Here is a 25,897-nt window from a genome sequence, read left to right as displayed (position 1 = left end):
TTTTAAGTCTGTCTCTAAACTTGGTTAAAGCTCTTGATGTGATTTTCATTGTGCAAAAGTTGTTCTCGTGTTCTCTCTCTCTCTTGCTTGCTTGCTCTCGTGTGTGCTCTTTATTCATTTTTATTTTGTGCAGTTAAAGGCATGTAAATTTAATATAGACAAAACAACCAATAAATGCCCTCTTTTGTTTTACATGCTTGTTTATCTGTACACCACATGGGTGCCTAGTGATCTCTGAAGTCAGAAGGTGGCATCTGATTCTCTAGCTGCCATGTGGGTGCTGGAAAGCAAAACTGGCTCTTCTGCAAGAGTAACAAGTACTCTTAACTGCTGAGCCATCTCTCCAGCCTCAAGTGCTCTCTTTTATACAGTGAGAAGTATATCTGGTCTGAAACTGTATAACATGTGTGTAAAATGGCCAGTGAAATTCTTTTTTACATTTCTACTGTTGTTTTTTTGTTTTTGTTTATTTGTTTTTCTTTTTTTGAGACAGGATTTCTCTATGTAGCTGTCTTGGAACTTGCTCTGTAGACCAGGCTGGCCCCAAACTCATAGCAGTCTGCCTGCCCCTGTCTGGCCATTTCCACTGTCTTAATCTATCTTTTCAAGCTTTTCTCTGTGTGTGTATGTGTGTATGTATGTGTGTGTGTGTGTGTGTGTGTGTGTGTTTGTGTTGAGCATGTTTCTTCTCATATACCCATCCTTAAGTGAGCCTTGAATTTTTTTATGTAACTGAGGCTGGCTTTGAACTCCTGATCCTCCTGCCTACACCTCCTATGATCTATGATTATAGGTATGCACCTCAGCTTTACAACATCATGTGTCTATTTCTGCCCTAGTCATATGGAACGTTCTGAAGTTCTGTGAACACTCAGCCATTTCCTGCTTATTCCTTTCATCCTGACATGCTTGTATATTGATGGCTTCTCCCTTTGCATCCCCTGGATCACATATGTATGTCTGTAACAACATCTGGAATGCTTATTGTCCTGTTTATAGGAGGGAGTTGGTGTGCTTCAGTGAATATGGAGATAGGTTCAAAAGTATCTGTATGGCAACAGGCCTGCAGTAACCCAGGCCTTTGTCTTCTTTTCATCTTTTTTTTAACATTTATTTTTATTTTATGTGCCAGGGTATTTTGCCTGTATCTGTGTCTGTGTGCCACATGCATGCAGCAGCCTCGAGGCCAAAAGAGGACATTGGATATTCTGGAACTGGAGTTATAGACATTTGTGAGCTGCCATGTTGGTGCTGATAGCCTGGTTCCTCTGCAAGAGCAACAAGTGCTCCTAACCAGAGCCAGCTCTCTAATCCACTTCTGCCTTTCTGAGCAAGTGTTCAGTTTCATTTTGTGTCTCCTTCCCTGCTTTCTGCTATACACCTGCCCACAGCATGGGTGCCAGCCTCTGATGCTGCTTTTAGCCCTGTGATTAGCAGCTCCACTTCATATGTCTGTGGTCATCCACAGACTAGCCCACCTCTGCTTGCCTTGTGGCTAAGGACATATGAAATCATCCTAGAGAAGCAAGAGACTTCCTGTTGAGTTGGGGTGTTGTTAGACATGCTCTGAAAGACTCAAGGTCTTTGAAACAGCCCTGCAACCCACATAGGGTGCCTTGGTTCAAGAACAGCTGTGGCAGAGGGCAGATATGCCTTCTGGGAGCTTGTGTTTCTCATCTGCCCTCCAGTTGCTTCTTGTTCACCTCAGGACCTTAGGCTGCTCCTTAGTTTTAACCCCTGTCACTTGCTGCACTTCCAGGAACTATTCTGAGTGCCAAGGGGATTGCAGGGAACTAAACAGGAAGTCTTCCTCTCTTGAGGTCTGCATTCTAAGAGACTGCTGGAAGCAGTTGAACACAAAGTGTCACTTGATACAAAACATGCTCATGTGCTTCTCCTCATAGGAATTTGCCTTGGGATGCAACTGGCAGTGATTGAGTTTGCAAGAAACTGTCTGAACTTGAAAGGTAAGTCCACGATTTGCTAAGAACTGTTTATTTAACAACAAGAATGTGTCAGCAATATTGGTAAATAACTAAACTTCTCCTTTGTCTTTAGATGCTAATTCTACAGAATTTGATCCAGACACTCCAGTCCCATTGGTAAGTGGCTTGTTGATTTTCTGGGTCCAATTATTGTCATTCGGTTTCAGTTCTTGCCTAAATATCTAACGGGTAATTATTGTTTTCTCCTGGCAGTGCAAGAACTTTAAAAATTATATGTGAACTTATTATTACCTACTATTTTTGCTTCAAACTGCTTTGTTCTCACTAGACTATCTTACCAGCTGTGCCTTGAAGAAACACAGCCCAGCCAGATTTGTCTTTGCAACAGCTTTCAAGCTTAATGTTTAGGAAAGGATTAAATTGACCGTGACAACAATTTAAACAGCTAATATAAATAAATGAGCTGTCCCATCTCTAGACTTGTCCCCAGTCTGCCTATTTTCCACATTGGTGGCCATCATTCTTTCTAAAACAAAAGTGACAACCATTGTGCTGCTGGTCCTCATCTGCCAGTTCCTTTTGTCCAAGATAGTTATGGTGCTAGAGAGATGGTTCAGTGGCTAAGAGCACTTGCAACTTTTCCAGAGGACCCAAATTTGGTCCCAACATCTACATTAGGTATCACACAGTCACATATAATTCCAGTTCTAGGGATCTGACACTTTCTTTTGGCCTTTGTTAGCATCTATATATGTGCGCGCACACACACACACAATGGTTGTGTGTTGGAGCTACCCTGTTGGTTGAGGTTGCAGTTCTTGCCTGGACAGCCATTATAAGCTCAGCACTAAAGGCAAAACTCCTTCCCCTTGGCAGGGTCCCCTTCTCTCTGCCTGACTTCTGGAGAGTGTCTTTAGACATAGACTCCGCTAACCACACTTGATATATGGCTTCTGACATAGCTCCCTGCTAGGTCTCCCCTCCCTGTGTCTATATGTTAATTAGGTACTGAGATTCTATTCTTATGATAGGAGCGAACTGTATAATGCAAATCAAGCATCCCTGAAGTACCTAGTTCCAACCAATACATACACCTATTCTTGGAGACCCCCCCGGGGGGGAATATAGCCTTTGTTCTCTCGAATTAAAGTTAAACTTGTCATCAGCTGTTCCCAGGGTGTGTGAACCCTGTACAGTTTTCGAAGGCCATTCTAGGCAGGGTTCTTGTCGTCTGCCCCTCCTGACTTCGTGGGCTGCTGGGAAGCAGTTCCCAGGCAGGAGGAGAACCAACAGTTGTGTTTCCCTGGTTGCTTTGGAACTTGATATGTAAACATGTCTGGTCTTGAATTCAGAGATCCACCTGCCTCAGTCTTTCAAGTGCTAGCATTAAAGGCAAACACCGCTAGGCCTGACTATGAGCACTGAAGAACAAGTCAGGATCCTTTGCTGGGCACTGAAGGCTCTCACTTTTCATCACATGCTCTTTTATTTATTTATCCAATGTCATGCTAATTCCTCCCACACTTAGGGTTTCCACTTTGGACAATCTGAAGTATGCTATTTCAGTTTTTCCGTGATTATTCCCTATACCTTAGACACCCTTTTTATGATATTTCCCCTGGAACCTCAACAAAACTCATGAAAGATTGAACCAGTTGCTCTAGGAACCAGGCTTTGTTTCTGTGCCTTTACTTTCTTGCCATACTCATGAACAGAGCTCACCTTTCATGTCTATCACTGACCTTTAGCTTGCTTGCCTGTCTGTACATCCAGCCACAGCCCTGCTGCCAAACACCCCTACCTAATACCAGGGGCCTTCATGTAGTGGTTGTACTCTTCTTGGTTTGTTTTAAATTGTATTTATTTGTGTGTGTGTGTGTGTTTGTGTGCGTATGTATGTATGTATGTTTGTGTTTGTGTGCGCACGCGTGTGCGTGCACGTATGTGTACCGTATGGACTGTTCGCCAGTGTTGGTTTTTTTTTTGCGTGTTCTGGGGAACAAACTCAAGTTGTTAGGCTTGCCAGGTAGGTATTTTTAATCCACTGGCTACCTCATAGGCCCTTGTTTTTATTTTAGATATGGTCTTACCATATCTTAGGCTTACCAGAACTCACTAGGTAGCTCAGACTGGCCTCAAACTCACAGTGATCCTCTAAAGTTGGGGCTCACAAATAGGAGCTGCCATGCCTAGTTCTCTCTGTGTGTGTTTTTTTTTTTTTAAGAATTATATTTTATTTCCTTTGTTTGTGGGCGCTCTTACATGTGTGTGGGTGCATCTGCTACAACATGCATGTGCATGTGTGTGGAGGTCGGAGGACAACTCTCAGGAACTGGTTCTTCTACTATGTGGTTCCCAGTGATCAAACTCACGCTGTCAAGCTTGAGGCCAGTGCCTTGTACCTGCTGAGCTATCTTGGCAATACAGATTATGTTGGTTTTTTGTTTTGTTTTGTTTGTTTTTCTTTTCTTTCCTTCCTTCCTTCCTTCCTTCCTTCCTTCCTTCCTTCCTTCCTTCCTTTTTTCTTTATTTTTTTGTTTTTCGAGACAGGGTTTTTCTATGTAGCGTTGGTGGTTCTGGATTCACTTTTATAGATCAGGCTGGCCTTACAGAGTTCTGCCTGCCTCTGCCAGAGTGCTGGGATTACAGGCCTGTGCCACTGCACCTAGCGATTATGTTTTTCTTAATATCCTACAGATTTTGGCCATTTGCAGTGTCTCATTCAATGTGCTTTAGCATTTTTATAGATCTGTGTCACTATCATAGCAATCAATTTTAGATTATTCCATTATTTTAAAAAAAGAAATTCCAAAACTTGGTATATAGCTCAGTTGGTAGAGTGTTTAATAAATAATACAAAACGCTAAGTTCCATACCCAGCACTGTATAACTCAGACATGGTTGTGAATGTCTGTAATCCCAGCACTCAGGAAGAAAAGGAGGCAAGAAGATCAGAAGTTCAAAGTTATCCTCAGCTGTATGGTTAGATAAAAGCCAACCTGAACTACATGAGACCCTGTCTTAAGAAATAAAAAGGAGCGCATGCTTTAGCAGACATTAACCCTCATCCCCTTTCTAGACAACTGTTGATCTACTTTCTATCTCTGGATTTGCCTACTGTAGTCAATTTCTATACATGGGATTTTCTACTATGTGGTCTTTTGTGACTGGCTTCTTTCATTTGGTATAACGTTTTCTCTTTCTTTTTTCTCTTTTTCTCACTCTCTTTCTCTCTCTCCCTCTCCCTGCCTTTCTGCTCCTCCCTCTCTGTCTCTCTTTGTCCCTACCTCTCCACCTTTTTTTGTTTTTGCTTTTTTTTTTTGGGGGGGGGGTGGTTGAGGCAGAGTTTCTCTGTGTAGCCTTGGTTGTCTTGGACTCAGTTTGTAGACCAAACTGGCCTCGAACTCACAGAGATCCACCTACCTCTGCTTCCCTGAGTCCTGGGACTACAGGTGTACACCACCATGCCCAGCTTTTTGTTTTTTCAAAAAACGGTTTTTCTACTTGGCCTTGGCTGTTCTGAAACTCACTATGTAGACCAGGCTGGACTTGAACTCACAGAGGTCTGCCTGTCTCTTCATTACAAGTGCTGGGATTAAAGGTGTGTGCCACCATTCCTGACTGGCATAATACTTTTAATGTGTATGTTGCATCAAGTATCACTAATTCATTTTTTATTTTGGTAATTAATGGTCTCTTCTGTGGACAAGTGTTATTATTATTATTTTTATCCATTCATCTATTAGTGGACATTTGGTTTGTCCCTACTTTTTCTGTATTATGAATAATGTTTCTGTGAACATTCATATATGAGTTTTTGTATGATATACTTTTACTTCACCTAGGAGAGGAATTCCTGGGTCATGTGATAATTATGCTTAGTCTAGTGAGGAACCACCAGAATGTTTGCTAAAGATGCAATACTATTCCCAACAACAGTCTGCTTTCCCACCAGCAATGAATGAGGGTCTCAGTTTCTGCATTTTCTGGAGCATTTGTTATTGTTTGTGTTTGTCTTCACAGCCATCCTAGTGGAAGTGAAGTGATATCTCTTTTGGGCTTTAATTTGCATTCACTCCTCGCCCTCATGACTAAGGATGTTGAATATCTTCCATTTGAATAATGGCTACTTTGTGCCTTCTTTGGAAAAATGTCTGTTCACAATTCCTGGTCCATTTTATTTGGGTTGTTTGTATTGTTACTGTTCAGCTGTAAGAGTTCTCTTTATATTATAGATGTAAGTTTATTTTCACTGTCATTTTGGGCTAGATGATTTTTAATTTCTTTTATTATTTATTTTTGTCATGTGTGAGGTGCTAGATGCCATTAGTCCCATCCTCAATTATGACACTAAAATTTCCTCCAGATATTACCAAATATTCCTTGGTAGGAGGGCAGGGGTAGAGTTGTCTCTGTTAGGAATCATTGACTTTAATTGAATAATGGTGGCTCAGCAGTTAAGAATGTATACTTCAGGCTGGACACATACCCTTCATCCCAGCACATGGGAGGCAGAGGCAGGCAGAGCTCTATGAGTTGTACACAGTGAGTTCCAGGACTTCCAGGACCCTGTTTCAAAAAAAAAAAAGTGTATTACTCTTACCAAGAACCTGAGTTGGGATCTCAGCACCCATATCAGGCAGCTCACAGCCACATATAACTCCAGCTTTAGGTTATCCAATGCCTTTGACCTCACTCTTGTACATACATACACCCAGACACGTAATTAAAAATAAAATAATCAGTGGCTTAGAGAAATCTCATTCTACTCTTATTCCTTTATACTAGTTACTTTTTATCATCTCTGTGACATAATTAATACCCCACTGTAACAGCTTAAGTAAGGAGTGTTGGATTATTTGTTTTTTAAATTGAGACAGGGACCTGTAAGCAAGGATATGTAACCAAGGATAACCTTGAACTTCTGATTTTTTTTTCTATTATCTCCCAAGTGCTGGGATTCCAGGCATGTATCATCAATTCTGGTAAATGTAGTGTTGGGGATGGGACTTTAGGGCTTTGTGAATATTAGGGAAGCACAATTTGCCTCACAGTTTGAGGAGGTATAGGCCATCGTTAGAGAGAAGACATGGTTCCTGTCTGTGTTGGTGGGAGTATGAGGTGATATGTCTCATGCTGTAGGTAGATGCCAAAAAGTACAAAGCAGGGCTAGCCTATTAACCCTCATCCTATCCTAAACAGGCCAACATCATTCTGCCAACTAAGCCCCTTGTCCAAAATGTTCCTCAGCTTTCCTAAACAGCACTATAGCTGGGGAACAAGTATTTGAACACATGAACCTGTGGGGGTGCATTTGATATTTGAACCATAACAGTCCTTCACCTTCCCCTATACTTTCCTTGATAGCAACTATTTGTTCTTTTTGTTTTTCTAGCTTCATTCCATTTAAAAATGACATTTTATTTGAGTGCATGTGTGTGTATATGTCCTGGTGCAAGTGCCACAGTGTGCATATAGTGGTAAAGACAACTTTTGCAGGATTTGGTTCTTTTTTTCCATTATATAGGTCTTATATAGGTCTTGGGGTAGAACTCTGATCATTAGCTTAGTGACAAACATTCTTATCCACTGAGAAATCTTGTCAGTCCCATCTTTCCATTTTTAAAAAATATAATAGGGCCTGGAGGGATGGCTCAGCAGTTAAGAGCACATATTCCTCTGGAGGACTTGGGTTCAGTTCCAAGCACTTACTTGGCAGCTCACAACCACCTAGTTCAGTTCCAGGGGATCTGATGCCCTCCTCTGGCCTTTGTAGGCAATGCATGCATATGGTACACATATACACGCAGGCAAAACATTCATATAAATAAATAAATAAGAATACATGTTAAAATTAAGTAAAATATAAACAAATGAGTTTGTCCATCTGTAACTTCTTCCCTTTTTAGATACATCATAGCATATTTTTATCATTTTTTTCTGATTTTCTTTTTTCACTTGGCATCATATGCTAGAGATCACCCCATGGAAGGATATAGAAATATTCATGCCTTTTTATAGCTTTAAATTCAAACCATAATGAACTGTCACCTCCCAAACAGATGGCACTTTTAAGCCTTATGCTCAGAAGGCCTTATTTCAGTGAAGAGTTCCTTAGGAGGCTTTAATAGAAATGTATTTCCTGAGTAATATACCTGCAGTGGCTCTGCAAGGAAAATGATTGGTTTTCTTTTTCAAGACAAACTTTGGGGTAAGAAGGATTTTTACCAGTAGGTGTCGCTATTAGACAGTTTTGTTGAAGTTAAGTCTTTGATGACTGCTCCTAACTCTGTGTGAGTATACATTAAAGAAAAATTGATATGTAAGGTAAAAAAGTGAAGTCTATAGAAAAAGGCATAAAAGGACTTCTTCGTCTCATTTTGCTTTACTTCTCTTTTACAAAGGCTGTACCTTTATTTTGTTCTGTTCTTTATTAGGTCAGGGACGCATACATGTTCTCTCTCTTTCTGTGTGTGTGTGTGTGTGTGTGTGTGTGTATGTATGTATGTGTGTGCATAAACCTATCCGTATATGTTGATGCAAATATACTCTTTTTTTTTGGAGGGGTAGGCAGTGCAATGAATGGGAACTTAAGATACCATGTGTTCTAGTGAAGTGTCCTACCACTGGGCCACACCCACAGCATCTTTAGCTAGTGTGCTTGAAACACTGTTCCTACCTTGTACTGATCAGCTGTCATTGTGTAAGGACCTTTTACAGCTTGTCTAGCTGTGTGCACTGTGGGAATACAGTATTTATTGCATTTATGGTATTGTGTTATAGTTTTGTATTTAGGTTATATTCTTTATTTTCATAACCCTAAAATCGCTCTACATTTGACCTCCGAGTACAAATATGTTCTGTACCCACCCATAAGCACATCTGTGGGATGAATCCATAGAAGGGAAATCGCTAAGTCAGAGGATGTGTTCGTTTTACATTTCAATGGCTCCTATACACATAAGTGAGATGAGAACAATAAAACCTAATTGCTATTGAATGTCTTTATGTGCTGAGATCACTTTGCTGGAGAAAAATAGCCTTAAGAGCCAGCAGTTGTGCTGATGGCTGAAAGTCTTATTAAAGAAAAAGACTTAAGGGAACAGAATCATAAACACCACAGTGCCTGAGGAGTGACTTTACATGGGCAGATAACAATTACTTGGTTGACATGGTCATTCCTGTTCTTCTAGCTAAGGAAAGTGAACAGGTTGGGAAAGTGAACAGGTTGAGATTCTTTTGTTTCCCCACTTGTTTATTTATTTATTTAGTCACTTCACAGCTTGATCCCAGCCCCCTCCCTCCTGTCTTCCCAGTCCCATCCTCATGTTCCCTCCTCCCATTTCCTTCTCTCCTTCTTCTCAGAGAAGGGAAGGCCCTCAAGGGGTACCTACCCATTCTGGCACAGGAAGTCGAAGCAGGACTAAGTTCATCCTCTCCCACTGAGGTCAGACAAGGAAGTCCAGCTAGGGAAAAGGGATCCAAAAGTAGGTAACAAAGTCAGAGACAGGCCCTAGTCCCATTGTTAGGGGACCCACATGAAGAACAAGCTGTGCATCTGTTACATATGTGTAATGGGTCTAGGACCAGCCCGTGTGTTCTCCTTGATTGGTGGTTCATTCTCTGTAAGCCCCATGGGCCCAGGTTAGTTGATTCTGTAGGTCTTTTTGTGATGTTCTTGATCCACCTCCCCCACCTTTCCTCTCTGCTCCCTCTATCCTTCCTCCCACTCTTAACAGGAGATTCTTTTAGGATATGTCTGAGCTAAAATCTGTTTTATTTCATTGGTTGTCAAAACCCCCTCCCCCAATTTGGCATGCAAGAGAAGTGTTCCAGTTGCTTACAAAACCATTGGAGACACTATTATTCAGAACAGGCTCTTAACAGGCATACATAAAAAGAAAAATAGTTTTTTTTTTCTCTAAGGGCTCCAGCATATGTTGAGTCCAATGGTACCCAGGAAAGAGCAAAAATTTGTTATATCATGCTATTTCTATGATTTATCCTGAAAATACTTTGAAGTGTTACAGAATACTTCTGGATCTGCAGCAGCTCTGGTCTCTTTTTGGCTTTACAGTTGTCTCAGCTGCTTTTAGAAGAGGCTTATCAGGAACATAGCTGACTTAACTCTGTATCAATCTGAGGGACTAGGTGTAAGACAGGGGAAAAAAGGCATTAGGTAGATTGATATACTTTTTACTTAAACATTCATGATGGCCCACTTGCCAATTCTCCTACAAGATAAAGACTTGGTAGCCTTTTTGGTAGGCCTCCAAATCTCCTGGGAGAGGTAGGGGCTTATATAGTGGGAATCAGTCAGCCTTCTTTCTTTGTCTGGATTATCCAATCCCCCCAATAACCCAAACCAGCTAACTCTAAGAAAGAAAGGCAAATCACCCAACATAAAAGTTTCAGCTGTCTATACAAACTCAGATTCTGGATTCCAGAACCTCTCTCCCACTGGAGACTCTGCTTTTCCCGTTTTTTTTTTTTTTAGAAAAAGAATCTGTTCCTGCAACCTCAGCTGTAATCCCAGCTCTAAGAAAGCTGTAATCCCAGCTCTAAGAAAGCTGTAATCCCAGCTCTAAGAAAGCTGAGGTAGGAGGATATTGAGTTTGAGGCCAGCCTGGGCTGTAGAATATGTTTAATGCTATCCTCATATAGTGAGACCTTGCCTCAAAACAAAACAAAAACAAACAGAACCAGAAAAGCCAGGGAGATGCTTTAGCAGGTAAAAGCACTTGCCAACAAGTGTAATAATCTAAGTTTGATTCCCAGAATCCACAAGGTAGAAGGAGAACAGACATTTGAAAGATGTACTTTGATTTCTATTCACCATGGCACATGCGTCCACATGCAAAAATTTCATAAAATATGATAAAATGTTAAAAACAAATGCAAATGTGAATTCAGGTAAACTATAACACAGTGAAAACAAAATGCATGCACTGCCTTTAAAACATATGTGGGTACTCAGATGGTGGTGTTCGTAAAGAAAATAGGGAAGGAGCTGGAGAGAAGGCTCAGCAGTTAATAGTGCTTCCTTCTCTTCTAGAGGACCCAAATTTTGTTTCTGGCACCCACATCAGGCATCTCACAACTGACTATAACTCCAGCCCCAGGAGATCCATCTTCCTCTTTTGTTCTCTTAGGTCATCTGCATACAGCATAGACACAGACACACAAACATGCACATTTTTAAAAAATTCGGAGAAAGATGGGAGATAGGAAGTCTTTTTCCTTTAAATTATTTTATTATTTTAGGTATATTAGGGTCTTGCTCGCATGTATGTCTGGGCACAATGTGTGTGCCCTGGGAGGCTAATAGAAGATATTAGATCCCCTGAACTGGAGTTACAGAAGATTGTGAGCAGCCATATGAGTCCTGGGAACTGAACCTGGGTCCTCTGCAAGAGCAGCAACTGCTCTTAACTACTGAGCCACATGTCCAGCCCCAGGTTAGAATTCTACTACTGAACCACTCATGGGATGGCTAGAAATGTTTTAACAAGGTGAAAATGGACTTTGAGATGGTAGTATTTGGTAATACTCTGATTGGAGTTCGTTCTTTCTTTCTTTCTGTCTTTCTGTCTGTCTTTCTTTCTTTCTTTTTAATTTTATTTTATTAATTACACTTTATTCACTTTGTATCCCCCCATAAGCCCCTCCCTCCTCCCCTCCTAGTCCCACCCTCCCTCCCCCTTCTTCACAGGCATGCCCCTCCCCAAGTCCACTGATAACGGAGGTCCTCCTCTCCTTCCTTCTGGTCTTAGTCTATCAGATCTCATCAGGAGTAGATGCATTGTCATCTTCTGTGGCCTGGTAAGGCTACTCCCCCTCAGGGGGAGGTGATCAAAGAGCAGGCCCTGATTGGAGTTCTTTATCACACTATGCTTTCATTTATGCCTTTCTGAACTGGGAAGTTTCAGAGTTAAAATTAATGTGACATCTGATTTGTGAAATAGTTACAATTAAAAGCTGATTCCTGTGAATGGTAATTTATGTTATGCATTAAACATAATGAATGCATTACTTTTTTCTGCCTTTAGTTGAAGCCTTGTTTGAAGTATTTCCTTTGACTTATTTTTCAACAACTTTATATGCTATGCAAATTAAGAATTTTTTAAAGCAAAATCAAAACTCCAACCAGCCAAACAACAACAGATCTCCCAAAAGACCACATCTTTGTAATCCTAGCGCTTGGGAAGTGGTGACAAGGAGGATCCGGAGCTTGAGGCCAGTTTGGGCTATAGGAGACTCTGTCTCAAACAAATACCCAGACAATCCACTCCAGAGTCACTTTTTAGGCAACTGGTAGTACACGGACATTTGATTAGCTTTTAGAACATGAACCTCACACTGCCACCACAGAGTCAAGTTCATCATCCCACCCTCCTCACTTTCCTGGTGATGGACAGTACTTTTACGCTGTGATCCAGAAAGAAACCTTTCTTCCTTAAGTTGCTTTTGTCAGGTATGTTGCCACAGCAACAAGACAAGGAGCCAGTACACCAATCTCTCAAATCTTCAAGTAGCCTTCAAGTGGAGTTGTGTTGGTAGTTCATTGGTTGCATGTAGGACTCTAAAGTGGACAGCTCCAAACGGTGCCCCCCCCCAAGTATCTCCTTCTACAACATTCAGTCATTTTTATTTAAAGAAAATAAACTACACAGAAAAACCATGTCTCAAAAAAAAAAAAAAAAAAAAAAAAACCAAACCAAAAAAAAAAAAAAACAAAAACAAAAACAAAATCAAGTGGTTGAAATACCTATTTCTGAGTTATTTCTGATTGAGCTCAAGGTACAAAAGCCCGACAAATACATTAGCTTTAAAGCATTCATGGAGTCAATCATTTATTGTCAACATTATGAATTATGCTTAAAACTCACTAATGGAAACTCACTCCAAATTGCACTGGCTCCTTTCAGACAGCAGACTCTGTAAAGGGGTGGGGGAGGACATAGGCAGGATGTCATAGGCAGTGGCCATCATGTCTGGAAGAAAAATGCTCCTTTTTTTTTTTTTTAAACATACAAAATTGTAAGTGTTCAAGATGTACAGAGTGAGTTTTGGTGTATGTATACATTATGAAATGATTACTAAAATTGCACTACCGTCTACTAGTCATGGAGTTCACTGAGTATGGTTAAAAAAAATTGAGACCTGCCTCTTCCCAAGTTTCAGTTATTCAATAGTTGTTTGCTTATTTTTTGAGATGAGGGTCTCATGGATCTTAGGCTGGCCTTGAGTTCACTATTCAGCCAAAGATGGCCCTAGTTTCCTGATCCTCTTACCTCCATCTCTCAAGTGCTGAGATTATCATTGGATATGGCTTTGCGCACATTCAATTACTTGAGTGTGTGTGTGACAGAGACAGTAGCTTACTTATGGGCCTTGCTGGTCGTCAGCTTAACTCCACGTTCAGCAAGAGATCCTGCCTCAAAGGAATAAAATGAACAATAGAGCAGGATGCCTACCTCTGTCTAGACTCTTCTAGTGTCTGCATATGCATGGATGGATGCATACACACATACACATTCACATATACTATACAATACGTATACTTCACACTCACATGCATATATACAAAAGTAAAATTAAAACAAAGTGGATGGCTCCTGAAGAAGCAACCCAAGGTTGACCTCTGTCCTCTACATATGGGAACACACATGTGCACCTGCACCCACATGGTCATACATATGCATTCGAGCGAGCACACATACACATATATAGGAGAGAGAGGAGACAGGAGAGGGGAGGAGAGGAGAGGAGGAGGAGAGAGAGAGAGAGAGAGAGAGAGAGAGAGAGAGTGAGAGCGAGAGAGAGCGAGCGCTCCTTGCCATGGTGGAGCCTACAGCCTAGTGAACAATGGGATTTCATGGCTCACAAAGTCTTGGCGGTGTTGATTAGAGGGGGAATGTAGATGAACTTTGGTGATATGAGGATCAGATCAGTGTAGCAAGAGATGTCCAGAAGACTTTCCAAGTTTACTCACCCTACCTCTTGCCTCCTCCCCCCATGGATCTGAATCTGCAACAGTCCTTTTGCCTCACCTCTTGAGTGCTGGCATTACAGGTATGAATCTCCATGTCCTACTTCATTTTGACCATTTTTGAAAGTTAAACTTAAAATGCTTTTCCCATGCCAGTATATCTAGCAGTTGTAGAAAATATTTGTTCTATCAAATTCCCGTTTAAGCCTCTACTTTGTCTGCCACATCCGTGCTTACCCTATCTTAAAGAATGCATGTTACTTTGTGATTCTTTCCTTTTTGTTTTGGCAGTATTGGGAAAGGAACCTAGATCGTCATGCTTGTGGACTAAGTGCTCTGCCACTGAGTCACAGTCCTGATTAGTCTGTGACTCTTAGCATCTTCTTCCTTTCTGACCTTGGATTGGCACACATGGACTCTGATGATCTGAAGTCAGGGTGCCCTCTCTCCTTGTATCTAGCAAAGACAAAGCACCTGTGTTCCTGGAACAACCTTGTAAATTGATCATGAAGTGTTTGCTTGGGTTTTTTTCTTTTCTTTCTCTCTCCCCTTTTTATTTTTTATTTTAATTCATTTTTTATTTTCGAGACAGGGTTTCTCTGTGTAGCCTTGGTGGTCCTCGACTCACTCAGTAGACCAGGCTAGCCTCAAACTCACAGAGATCCGCCTGCCTCTGCCTTCCTGAGTGCTGGGATTCCAGGCATGCACCACTGGGCCCAGCTCTCTCCCTTTGTATTATTTGTGCATGTGCATGATTTCGTGGAGTTGATTTTCATTTCATCTCTTTACATGGGTTTTGGGGATTGAACTCAGGTTGCTAAGCTTGTGTGATAAATTCTTTTGACCACTGACCCATCATCTCACTGTTTTTCTCTGTTTTAAATGCTCTCTGCTACCTCTTCCCCACATACCCCTCTCTAGGCATCGGGGCACTAGGTATAAAACCCAGTGGAAATGCTGCTTCCCTTCTTCACCCTTTTCTTGATCATCACAGACTTACTTAGAATCTCAGTCTGGGAGTTAGTCCCAATTCTTCCATCAAGTCTTGCCTGGTTACAGGAGATGCCCGGTTCAGGCTTTATATACCCCATTACTAGGAATCTTCTATGGTCACCTTCATAGATTCTTGGGAGTTTCCATTGTCCTAGGTTTCTAGCTTGTCCTAGAGATGCTATGCCCCAATCCAGTTTTCTCTTCCAATACTCTCTCCCTCGGTCCTCCCTCCACCCTGACTCTTCTGGTTCCTATTCCTCCACCTCCCCCACCAAGTTTCCTTCCTCCCTCCATCCCTGATGTCTAATCTTTTTCTCCTCGGTGAGATTTAAGCATCCTCACTTGGTCCGTACTTGTTACTTAGCTTCTTTGGGTCTATAGTTTGCAACATGGTTATCCTATACTTTATGACTAAAATCCACTTATAAGTGAGTACATACCATATTTGTCTTTCTGGGGCTGGGTTACCTCACTCAGGATGATCTTTTCTAGTTCTATCCATTTGCCTGCAAATTTCATGATGTCCTTGTTTTTAATAGCTGTTTTTAATTAATAGCTCCATTGTGTAAGTGTACCACATTTTCTTTATCTATTCTTCAGTTCTCAGGACATCTAGGTTGTTTCCAGTTTCTGGCTATTATGAATAAAGCTGCTATGAACATAGTTGAGCAAGTATTGTTGTGGTATATTTTGGGTATATTTCCCCTTAAGTGGTATAGCTGGGACTTGAGATTGATCTATTCCCAATTTTCTGAGAAAGCGCCAGATTGATTTCCAAAGTGGTTGTACAAGTTTACATTCCCACCAGCAATGGAGGAGGGCTCCTTTTGCTCCACATACTCACCAGCTTGAGCTGTTGCTTGAGATTTTTATCTTAGCTATTCTGATGGGTGTAAGATGAAATCTCAGCATCGTTTTGATTTGCATTTCCCTGATGACTAGGGATGTTAAGTGCTTCTAGGCCATTAGCGATTCCTCTGTTGAGAATTCTCTGATTAGGTCTCTACGCCATATTTAATTGGGCTCTTTGGTTTGTTTATGTCTGGTTTCTTGAATTCTTTATGTATTTTAGATATCAGCCCTCTGTCAGATGTAGAGTTGGTGAAAATGTTTTCCCATTCTGTAGGTAGCTGCATTTTGTAGTCCTGGTTGTATTGGAACTTGGGTCTGTAGACCAGGCCGGCCTGCCTTAAATTCACAGATCTGCATGCCTTTGCCCAGTTTTCCCTCTCTTTCTCTTTTTGAGACAGAGTTTCTCTGTTTGGTTTTGGCTGTCCTGGAACTTGTTCTATAGATCAGGCTGCCCTCAAACTTGGAGATCCCCCAGCCTCTGCCTTTAAAGTGTTGGAATTAAAGGTGTATGTCACCACTGCCTGGGTGCTTAATTATTTTTTAATTAATTTTTTTTCATTTGGCTTTTGAGGACAAAGTACCATATACCCTCAGCTGGCCTCCAACTTGCTATGTAGCCAAGGATGACCTTGAACTCCTGATGGTACTGCTTTTCAAATCCTGGGATTATAGGTGCTTGACTCATTTTTTTAAAAGCATTGTTTGCTTTTTTTTGTTTTTTATTTTCTTCTGCTGCTTCATTATTTATCTATCAACCAACAACCAGCCAATCTCCCTCCATCCCTACTTACCTGTCTATTTACTTAGTGCTTTTCTGTGCTTTTCTGTGTGTGGGAGTCAGGAGTCAGTTCCCTTCCACCAGCATATGGATCCTGGGGATTGAACCCAACTCATCAGGCTTGACAGCAAGTGTTTCTACTTGCTGCTTATTTTTTTTTTTTAAATACACACAACATAGATTTCAATGAAGTCTGATTATTGGGGAAGTTTTTATAATCACATTCTTTCCTCCAAAATCAGAAGTATACTCTACTCTCAAAGTTAAGATAATTTGTTTTCTGACAGTTGGGAGGAGGGAGGGCAGAGAGGCTTATTATAAAGATCAGTGACTCAGCAATTAAAAAATTATTTTCTTTTAATTGAGGAGTATAGTTTTTAAACATTTATTTATTTTGTGTGTGCATTTGTGTGAGTGCTCCTACAGGTATCACATGAGACTGGTGAAGGTCAGAGGACAATTTGCAGAAGTTGGTGGTGCCAGCAATAGAACGCAAGGTCTTACGTACACTAGGCTAGCGATCTTTAGTAATTTGTTACATTACCTCCCTAGACCCATTTTCTCCTTATAAATATTTATGTGTAGAGCACAGTTTAATTTTTATTTATTTTTAATAGGTGCAAGTATTTTGCCTGCATGTATATATGTGTGCTTGGTACACACAGGCAACAAAAGAGAGTATTAGATACCCTGGAACTGGAATTATAGATGGTTATGAGCCATCATGGGGATGCTGGGAACCATACTTGGGTTTTCTGTATTAGTAGCAAGTACTCTTAACCTCTGAGGTATCTTTAACTCCATGTTTATTTTTCTAAAAAAAAGAAAAAAAAGACCCTATCATTTGACAACTTGTATACATTTTGGGTATGTATATGGCACTGTGTCTAGATCCTACCTGCTCTCTAACTTTCCCCAAAACCTTACCCCTCCTGACATGTCTCCTTTCTACCTTCATGTCTTCCTTTATATATACCTAAAATCTAATTTGTGCCAACCACATGTGCCCAGCCTCACTTTAAAAAGTACTTGCTGCTCTTGCAGAGGACCCGGATTCAGTTGCATCCACACTCATAGCAGTTCATTTCTGTCTCTAACTCCAATTTCAGGGGAATCTGATGCCTATTATGGCCTTCACAAGCATGGTACGAAGGTGGTAGACAGATATTACAGGCAGGCAAATACACACAATAAAAATGAATAAATCTTTAAAAAAGCAATAACATTTTTGTGAGACAGGGTCTCATGTAGCCAAGGCTACCTTAAACTTTGTGTAACTGGGTATGACCTTGAACTCAGTTCTTCTGCTTCCACCTCCCAAGTGCTGAGATTAAAAGCATGAGCCACCATACCTGGCAATATATATTTAAATTTTTTTTATGTTTAAAATTAAAAAAATAATGTTTAATTTCTTGATGGTTTTTATACATGTAGATGGCGACTTTTAGTCATTTTCACCCCCCTCCATTCCCTTATCTTATCTCCTCTTTCTTTTCCCACTGAAACTTATCTTTCCAGTAAATCCCCTTCTACTTTAATGTTGTATTTTGGTGTGTATGACCTACTGAGTTTAATTAGGGCCTGATAACTTTTCTTTTTAAGTTTGAAAGTAGGTGAAACAAGCCAATAGTATGGCTCGGGAAGGAAAAGATACTTAGTGCCAAATCTAACAATCACAGTTTGACCCCCAGCTTCACAGGTTAGGAGAGAACCTTCTCTATGCGTTGTCTTTTGACTACCACACATGTTCTGTGACTTGCTGGTCTGTGCACTTGCTCACATGTATGTGTGCGCAATAAACACACACTAAATAAATAAATGTAAAGCAAAAAATTCAGAAAAAAAAAAAAAAACAAGTTAAAGTCTAAGTAATCAAGAGTCAGCACTTGACAAGAAAGCCATGTCTCAGAATTTGCTTTATTAACAGCTAGACTCCATAACAGCAAAGAATTCAATCAGTAGATGGTGTTGGGGCTTCTTATTCATGGCGTCTTCATTGTGACATCTTTTTGAACAATGATTGAAATTCTTCAAAACTAACTTCTCCATCGCCATTCTTATCCAGCTCTTCAAAGAGACTGTCTAGAGTATTCACACCCTGGTTTTAGACAAAAAGAATGGGATAGGGGAAGGAAGAAAATTTAGATAAGATACTGCAACACATTTCAGAAATGAGAGGCACTGGATTTTTCTTCCAAGAAGGCAACCTAAGTTTCAGTCACATACCACTGACAATATGATGGTATTTGTGATGAAACCAGCTTTAGCTGTAATAGTGGTCTTATGTTACATTACTGGGTTCTATCTTTCTTTTTTATTTTATTTATCTTTGAGACCGAGTCTCATTATGTAGCCTTGACTGGCCTGAAACCCACTATGTTCAGATTGGCCTTGAACTTAACAGTGATCTCAGAGTTCTCAGATTGAATGTGTGCACCACAATACTTGCCCCTCCCACTTCATAAATTACTTTCTTATGTGTGTCTGTGTGCACCCATGTGTGAGCTCGGGCATGTGAGTACAGTTGCCCTCAAAGGCCATCAAATCCTCTAGAGCTACAGGTGGTTATAAGTTACCTGACCTGAGTGCTAGGATCTGAGTCCAGATCTTTTGGAAAGAGCATCATGTGTTCTTAACCACTGAGCCAGCTCTCCAGCCACCTCCTTCAGGTTACAATATGTTAACATTATATAGCACATTTATTATTATTATTTAGTAGTCATAATCGACATTTTGATGTATTTTATGAGATCTAAACTTCTTTAAAAACATTCTTCATACTGGATCTGGTAGCTCAAGCCTGTAATCTCAACTACTTAAAACGCTAAAGTGGGGGATTGCATTAAGTTTGGAGTTAGCTTGGACTGCACAGTGAGTTTTAGGCCAAAATGGGCTACATAGATATTGTTTCAAAATGATGAAATTCTAACAATTTATCATGTAACCATTTTTAAAAGATTTATTTATTTATTTATTTTTAAAGATTTAAAAATTGTTTTTATAAGTATGTGTGTTTTGTCTGCATGTGTGAATATGTGCTATGTGTAACTGGTGCTCACAGAAGCCAGAGAGGGCATTGGATCTCCTGAACACAGAGGTACAGATGGTATGAGCAGCTATGTCCCTGCTGGGAACCAAACATGGGTGTTTTTGCAAGAGCAGTAAATGCTCCTAACTGCTGAGCCATCTCTCCAGCCCTCACCCAACCATTTTGTATGTGAACAGTTCAGTAGTGTTAAGTATATGTACTTTATTATTATGCAATAAATCTCCATATGCATGTGTGAGGTCTTGGGTTCGAGTCCCAGCAACACACACAAAGTTATTTTGAATTATAAGAAAATTAGGAAACATCAGATTGTAATGTTAATATTTTTAGCTCTGTGTGTGTATGTGTGTGTCTACCAAACACAAAAGTCACATGGATTGTGGCTGTAGCTCAGTGATAGAATGCCAATTTAGTTTTTGCTAGGTCCTGGGTTCTATGTGGCCTTGTCTCCGCAGAGCTGAGGTCAGTATTTCAGTAGCACTCTCAGCCATCTATGCTCCTTTCTCACCACCAGAGGCAGCTACCACCCTCTGCCCAGGTGTGCCACTCACCTTCAGGAGACTGGGGAATTCAGACTGAATCAGTAACTTCAGCTCCTCCTTTGATAGCTGGTTTGGATCGCCTTCTTTGGCTGCATATTTTTGAAAAATGCTCTTCATTTCTTCTGGAGACTTCTTAGTACTCATTCTGCTGTCCTGTAAACTGGGAAGAAGACAGATTTACAAACAAAACAAAACAAAAACTGAAACTGAAGGAGAGCTTTTACATCAAGTGTTAGCAAGAGGGATTTGCTGCTTCCCACATTGTCCCTTTTTCTTGGAAAGACAAGGGGGAGAATAAGGAAAAGGAAGAGGAAAAGAGAGATAGGTGGAAATAGCATTATTGGTTTCCAATGTATTTTAAAAACATCCAGGTTAGGGGCTGGGGAGCATAGCTGTTAGTAGAGTAGTTGCTTAATCTGCTGGAAGCTCTGGGCTCGATCCCCAGCACCCACAAGCTAGTGGGGCATGTTAAGATCATACTGACCTGCTTACCAGTCAGTGTAACCGCTGAAAGAGTAGAACAGGAACAGGTGATAGCGGATGGAGAGCTGAGAAGGAGCTCTTTTATAGTCTTTATGACACACCACCCTGATTATGAAATTCCCTTTTGTTTACTATTTAAGGGTAATGATTAATGGTTTCTGAAACCAAACTTAAGACTCAATTAAGGGCAAGCTCCAGTAAAGAGCTACTTCAACAATTGCTTAATGGTTCAGAGTCCCAAGGGTAAAACCTGGATTTTCTTTTCCTTTAGACTAAATTTCCCTCTAATACAGAATTTTGAGCTTACTTACAGCTCACATTGCCGAAAGCAATGGAAATGCAGATTTAGGCTTGAAAAAAAAAAGTCTGTCACAGAGGAGACAGTATTACATGGCTTTTAAAAATACAGAATAGGGGGCTGGAAAGATAACTCAGTGGTTAAGAACAAATATGAAGTGTGCTATTGCTTACACAATTCTGGTCATTCCTGAGCATTTATCATTCCATAGGTTTTGGCTATTTTATTGCAGTTTATCTGACTCCAGTACAGACTTATGTATTAACCCACTTACTGGAGTTGCTAGAATTGATTGTAGGTCAGTCTGTCAGTAGGTAGGTCTGCCTATCTAGCATGTGTGTTTATGTGTGTGTTACATACATTTGTACATGTGTGTACAGGTCTGTAAGATGTCAGGTGTCCTGCTCTATCAGTTTTCCACCTTATTCTCTTGAGATAGAGTCTGTCATGGAACCTGAGCTAGGTTGTTGGCCAGCAAGTCCAGTAGACCTCCTATTTGCTCCCCACCCTCCTAGTGCTGGGGTTTCAGGGTATTGGAATCCAAACTCAGGTCCTTGAGCATTTGTGACAAGTGCTCTAACACACTGAGTTATATCTCCAAACTCCATATTTTTTGTTTATTTTTGGAGACAGGGCCTCTTATGTGGCCCAGTCTGCCCAAGTCTGCCTTTGAATTCCTGATCCCCCTGGGATTACAGGTTGTGTGCTACCAAGCCCAACTGGCATTGTTTTTAGTTGATTATTTTACACAACAATATTCTGATTTTGGCAATGTTTTTATAAAGGTTTTAGAAAATTTTCCGTGTTTTTGTTGGTTTGTTTGTTTTGCATGTACATTCTAGTCTCTTAGGAGGAAGTGAGCTTTTCAGACAGTCAGAGGAAGAACTATAGTTTTCCCTCAAATGTCTTTTTTTGTTAGTGTTGTTTTTTTTGAGACAGAATCTCTTTGTTTATCTCAACTCCTACTGTAGTTCAAGCAACCCTTGAACTCCTTCCTAGTCCTCCTCAGTCCTTATGATTGATGGCCCCACTCCAACATGTTTAAGGTTTGTTTTGTTTTACATCGAAAGCAAAGTGGCAAAAATAATATGTCAGTGTACCTTTTGAGTAGGCTCTTTACAGTTAACATTTCCACAGTTGCACATTGGCCCAGTATTGCTGGGCCAATACTTTTCCCCTCATCGGTCATTTGAGAATTGAGTTGTGAAGTTTGACTGGTTTACCTACAAATCCCTTGGCCTAGGTCTCCTAAGGACAAAAACTGTTTTCTATGTAAACTCAATGGTATTATTACAGCCTGTATTTCAACTTCCTTAGTTGTTGAAATATTGCGCCTTAAACCATCTGTTTTCTCAAATGATGATATCGGTGCTAAAGTTGATGGGAAGTTGATATCATATTTCTTAGGCCTATATTGAAAAATGATTTTAATCACTGCATGTAATCCAAGTAACAGTAGACTATATGGCATTTTATATGACATAAGTAACTTATATCATGTGACATATATGCTGTGATAAGTATAAAATATATACAATTCATATTCTAAGGATCATTGTTAAAAGGGTATAGGCAAACAGTCATTTAGGCAACATATCCCTCATTTCAAGGGAAGATCTTTGCTTAAAATAGCCCAATGCTTCCTGTCAGAACTTGAAAAATACCCTGTGGTTGTTTTCATACTTTTTGCATGCTTATCTCTTCCAGTGGCATCTCCTCTAGTGGTGTCTTATTTTTTTTTCTATTTTTGTACTCAAAAGCATGAGGGTAACCCAGCAGCTAGAAACACAAATTCTGCTAATAATCTCATGAAACATTAACTAACGATGTATGGAAACATGCCATAAATGCAGGGTGTGTTCAAAAGAGTGGGTTTTGAAATGCAAGCAGGGGGGAAAGAATGACAGGTACAAGGTTGGTGATGGAAAAATGAAGAGTCAAAGGTTAAGTAGCACCTCTCTGGTCAATTACTTGATCTTTGGACAGACATAATTTTTTTTATCGCCCACCCCCACCTCCGGGAAGACCAAGTGCTCTGGGCTTCTGTGGCCATGTTATTCTGCTTGAAATCAATAGCATGGAATGCCTGAAGAAGAAAATATTCCTTTGGGCTGGGTATGTAGTTCAGTTGGTACAGTGCTTGCTTAACATGAATGAAGCCCTTGGTTCTATCCCCAGCACTGCGTGAATTAGACATAGTGGTGCACACCTGCAATCCTAGCACTCAGGAATTGGAGTAGGGGAAATCAGAAGTTTAAGGTGCTCCTCTGCTACTCATAGGGAGTCTGAGGCCAACTTGGGCTACATGAGACCTTGTCTTTTTTTAAAAATCTATTTGTATTACTAATTGTGTTAGAATTACTAATGACCAGTTTCCCACAAAATAAAGCATGTGTGAAATGCTATTGTATGTTACCTTTGACTTTGAAATTTAAAAGACTCTGAACTCTTCCTAAGGAGTTAAATTCTAGTTACTTAAAAGGATAATTTTAATTGTCCCTAAAATAACAGCATACTTGTCCCCCTTACTTGGACTTTACATGGTGCCTGCCCTCCTTGGTCCATCAGAGTTCATTTTCTTTTCTACTTTCAGATTTCTTTTCTACTTTGCCTTGGGTGTGTATCTCTTGCTTGTGCTAGTCTTCGATTCTGAGTTCCTAGAGGCCTCCACATACTGAGGGCTTTTGTTTTGTCTTGTTTATAAAAGATGGGCATTCAACTTCTATAGCCTCCTGAAATCATTGTAACAACACTATGAAATGGATAGTGTTCCCTTTGGTTGACAGAGGTACAAAAAGGACAGCAATGGATTCTTGTTGCTGCTTTAATAAGTTTCTTGCACAGAAACACCACAGACTTCCTCCCTTTTGGACTTGTAGGTCGGAAATTTAAAGTGAGTTGACAGGCTGTGTTTCTTAAGTTATAGGAGAGACTGCTTTTTTTTTGTTCACCTTCTAGAGGTTGCTTGTTCATGAATACACCCTCCATACTGAAAGCCAGAAGCTTAGCATCTTTTAGTCTGTCTGTAATATCCACTTTGCTATCATTTCACTTCTGATGTTGTCCTTCATTCCTCTGTCAGGGTTCCACATGATTATGTGGGTTCACCCTCATTACCCAGAATAAACATCTATGGCATGTGAATTCCAAAGAAATAATGAGTTCAGCCTTCCACTTCTTTCTTCTTTCTGTCCTGTCATGACACAGCAAGGAAGCCCCCTCCACTTCCAGGAAGTTTAACATAATCACATTTGTAAATCCTTGGGTCACAAAAAGTCATAGGTTCTTAGGTTCCAAGAACTAGAATGTGAACATCTTTGGAGAGGTATGGGGAATGAATTAACAATATGTAACTGATTTATTTGTTAAAGAGAACTGATTAATTATAAGGCAATAAGAAGTGGATGGTGCCCCCAAATCATGGATTTTTGTGGTGAAATAGGAAAAGAACCTATTTAGAAATGTAATTTAGAAGTAGTCTCTGTGTGGCAGTATGGTGGGAGAGTGGAGGAGCCATTAGCATTGGACTTTCGTAGCTTAGGTAGAAAGCACAGGTTGGAATCCATCAGGAGAGTTCAGCTAGCTAGGGTCATGAATGAGGTGAGACCTGAAAGCCAGTCAGGAAGGTTCCATTTTGATTTGTAGTGACAGAGGCTGCAGGAGCAAGTAGCAAGACACTGTGTTAGGTAACATACTAATGGTGTAAAGCTGGTTCATAACTATATGCACATCTTCAACATGACTTATCAGAGTAAGGCTTAAGAAAAGAGAACCCCATCCCTCACCCCCAAAAAATAACCCAGTGGAAAGTAGGAGAGGAACAGATTGGAGAATCTGTGTAAAGAGCACTTGAGGAGCACACAAGAATGTCTAGGTAAGTCACTAGAAATAGGGCTGGGGATGTAGCAAACAGGTTTAATCACTAGTCCTGTCAAAAAGGGAAACAACAACCAAAAAGAAGTGCTGACAAAATGGGTCAGCAAAGATAAAGGTGCTTGCTACCAAGCCTGATGACATGAGTTCTGTCCCTGGTAATTACATGGTAGAGTAGAGAACCAATTCCTGAAAGTTGTCCTCCGAACTCTACATACATGCATACACACACACTACGATACTATATATAGATGTAATTGTTTTTTAAATGAAGAGGAGAAGGAGGTGGAAAAGGTCTTCTGTGAGTAGGTGTTTCTGTTTTGTCCAAGTGAAATAGGTAGGCTCCATAAACCACTGCCATTAAGGAATTTCATCATTGATAAGAGAATCAGGCTTCCATAGTCCCAGTTTAAGGTACCCTGGGATCCTAAAGGACTTGAACTCATTACACTTTTATCGAGGTTGCAGAATACCTTAGTCAAGGTTAATTAGTGTTATAGTTATCCATGTGCAGTGCTTTTCCATCTCTTAAAGCTTTATAACTTATTGATCTTTTTTAATTTTTGTAGGTTGTATGACTCTGTTCCAGGAAAAGACAGAATGTGGTGATCAGATCACAGCCAATAGTGGCACTTGAGGCAGTGGTTTTGTAAAGGAAGAAGCCCTTTCCTTTCAGATGTAAAAACTGTGGTATTTTGGAAATGTTGGGAGTAACTATAAAGGCACTAACCACTCACAAAGATAAAATTAGCATGCTTTCAAATCCTGTTCTTTTCATCTCTTAGGCTTTTTGGTTCTGTTTGTTGCCTAATTAGGTTCCTTATTTATTTATTTATTTATTTATTTATTATTTGAGATGGGGTTTTTCTCAGGTGGTGCTTGAACTTGCTATGCAGCATATCTATGTCTTGTTTTCTATGATGCTGGGCATCAAACCCAGTGAATCATGCATTCCAGGCAAGTACTCTACCAACTGAACTACATCTCAGGTCCCCAGCTACCATCTTTAGAGCTTGTGCTGTTATCTGAGGACTAAGTCACTGTGTTCTCTGTTCACACTTCCTCAGCCTTTTGCTAGAGTGGCTCCTGTA

General features: G+C 40.3%; 2 protein-coding genes across 10 annotated transcripts in view; one reads left to right on the top strand and one right to left on the bottom strand.

Annotated features, from left to right (window-relative positions):
* The window catches only part of Ctps2 (CTP synthase 2), a 166,185-nt gene that overhangs the window by 43,302 nt on the left and 96,986 nt on the right, over positions 1-25,897 (top strand). For all 7 annotated transcript variants that reach the window (XR_009588341.1, XM_060374325.1, XM_060374324.1 and 4 more), the window contains exons 12-13: positions 1,905-1,967; positions 2,059-2,102. Coding sequence is in view for 6 of the 7 variants with exons in the window: in XM_060374325.1 (XP_060230308.1) it covers positions 1,905-1,967; positions 2,059-2,102 (107 nt within the window). In the remaining variant the exon portion in view is untranslated. The remainder of the gene's footprint in view (positions 1-1,904; positions 1,968-2,058; positions 2,103-25,897) is intronic.
* S100g (S100 calcium binding protein G) lies at positions 18,460-20,752 on the bottom strand. 3 transcript variants are annotated; one of them, XM_021627287.2, is made up of 3 exons: positions 20,637-20,752; positions 20,162-20,312; positions 18,460-18,659 (listed from the first exon to the last, which is right to left on the bottom strand). In XM_021627287.2, the coding sequence occupies exons 2-3, from the start codon at positions 20,294-20,296 to the stop codon at positions 18,555-18,557; spliced, it is 240 nt and encodes a 79-aa protein (XP_021482962.1). In that variant the 5' UTR covers positions 20,297-20,312; positions 20,637-20,752; the 3' UTR covers positions 18,460-18,554. The 3 variants fall into 3 exon arrangements, with proteins under 3 accessions (XP_021482962.1, XP_060230500.1, XP_060230499.1); XM_060374517.1 differs by having other exon boundaries at positions 20,645-20,725; XM_060374516.1 differs by having other exon boundaries at positions 20,162-20,305; positions 20,637-20,721.

Source organism: Meriones unguiculatus, chromosome X (genome assembly GCF_030254825.1).
Source record: "Meriones unguiculatus strain TT.TT164.6M chromosome X, Bangor_MerUng_6.1, whole genome shotgun sequence".
NCBI lineage: Eukaryota > Metazoa > Chordata > Mammalia > Rodentia > Muridae > Meriones > Meriones unguiculatus.
The sequence above is the reverse complement of the archived record's forward strand: the minus strand, read 5'-3'. Positions and strand labels throughout refer to the sequence as shown.

Coding starts and splice junctions, on each gene's coding strand:
- S100g (XM_021627287.2), bottom strand. CDS start 20,296: ATGAGTACTAAGAAGTCTCCAGAAGAAATGAAGAGCATTTTTCAAAAA. Junction 18,660..20,161: donor AATTCCCCAGTCTCCTGAAG/GTGAGTGGCACA, acceptor GTCTAAAACCAG/GGTGTGAATACTCTAGACAG.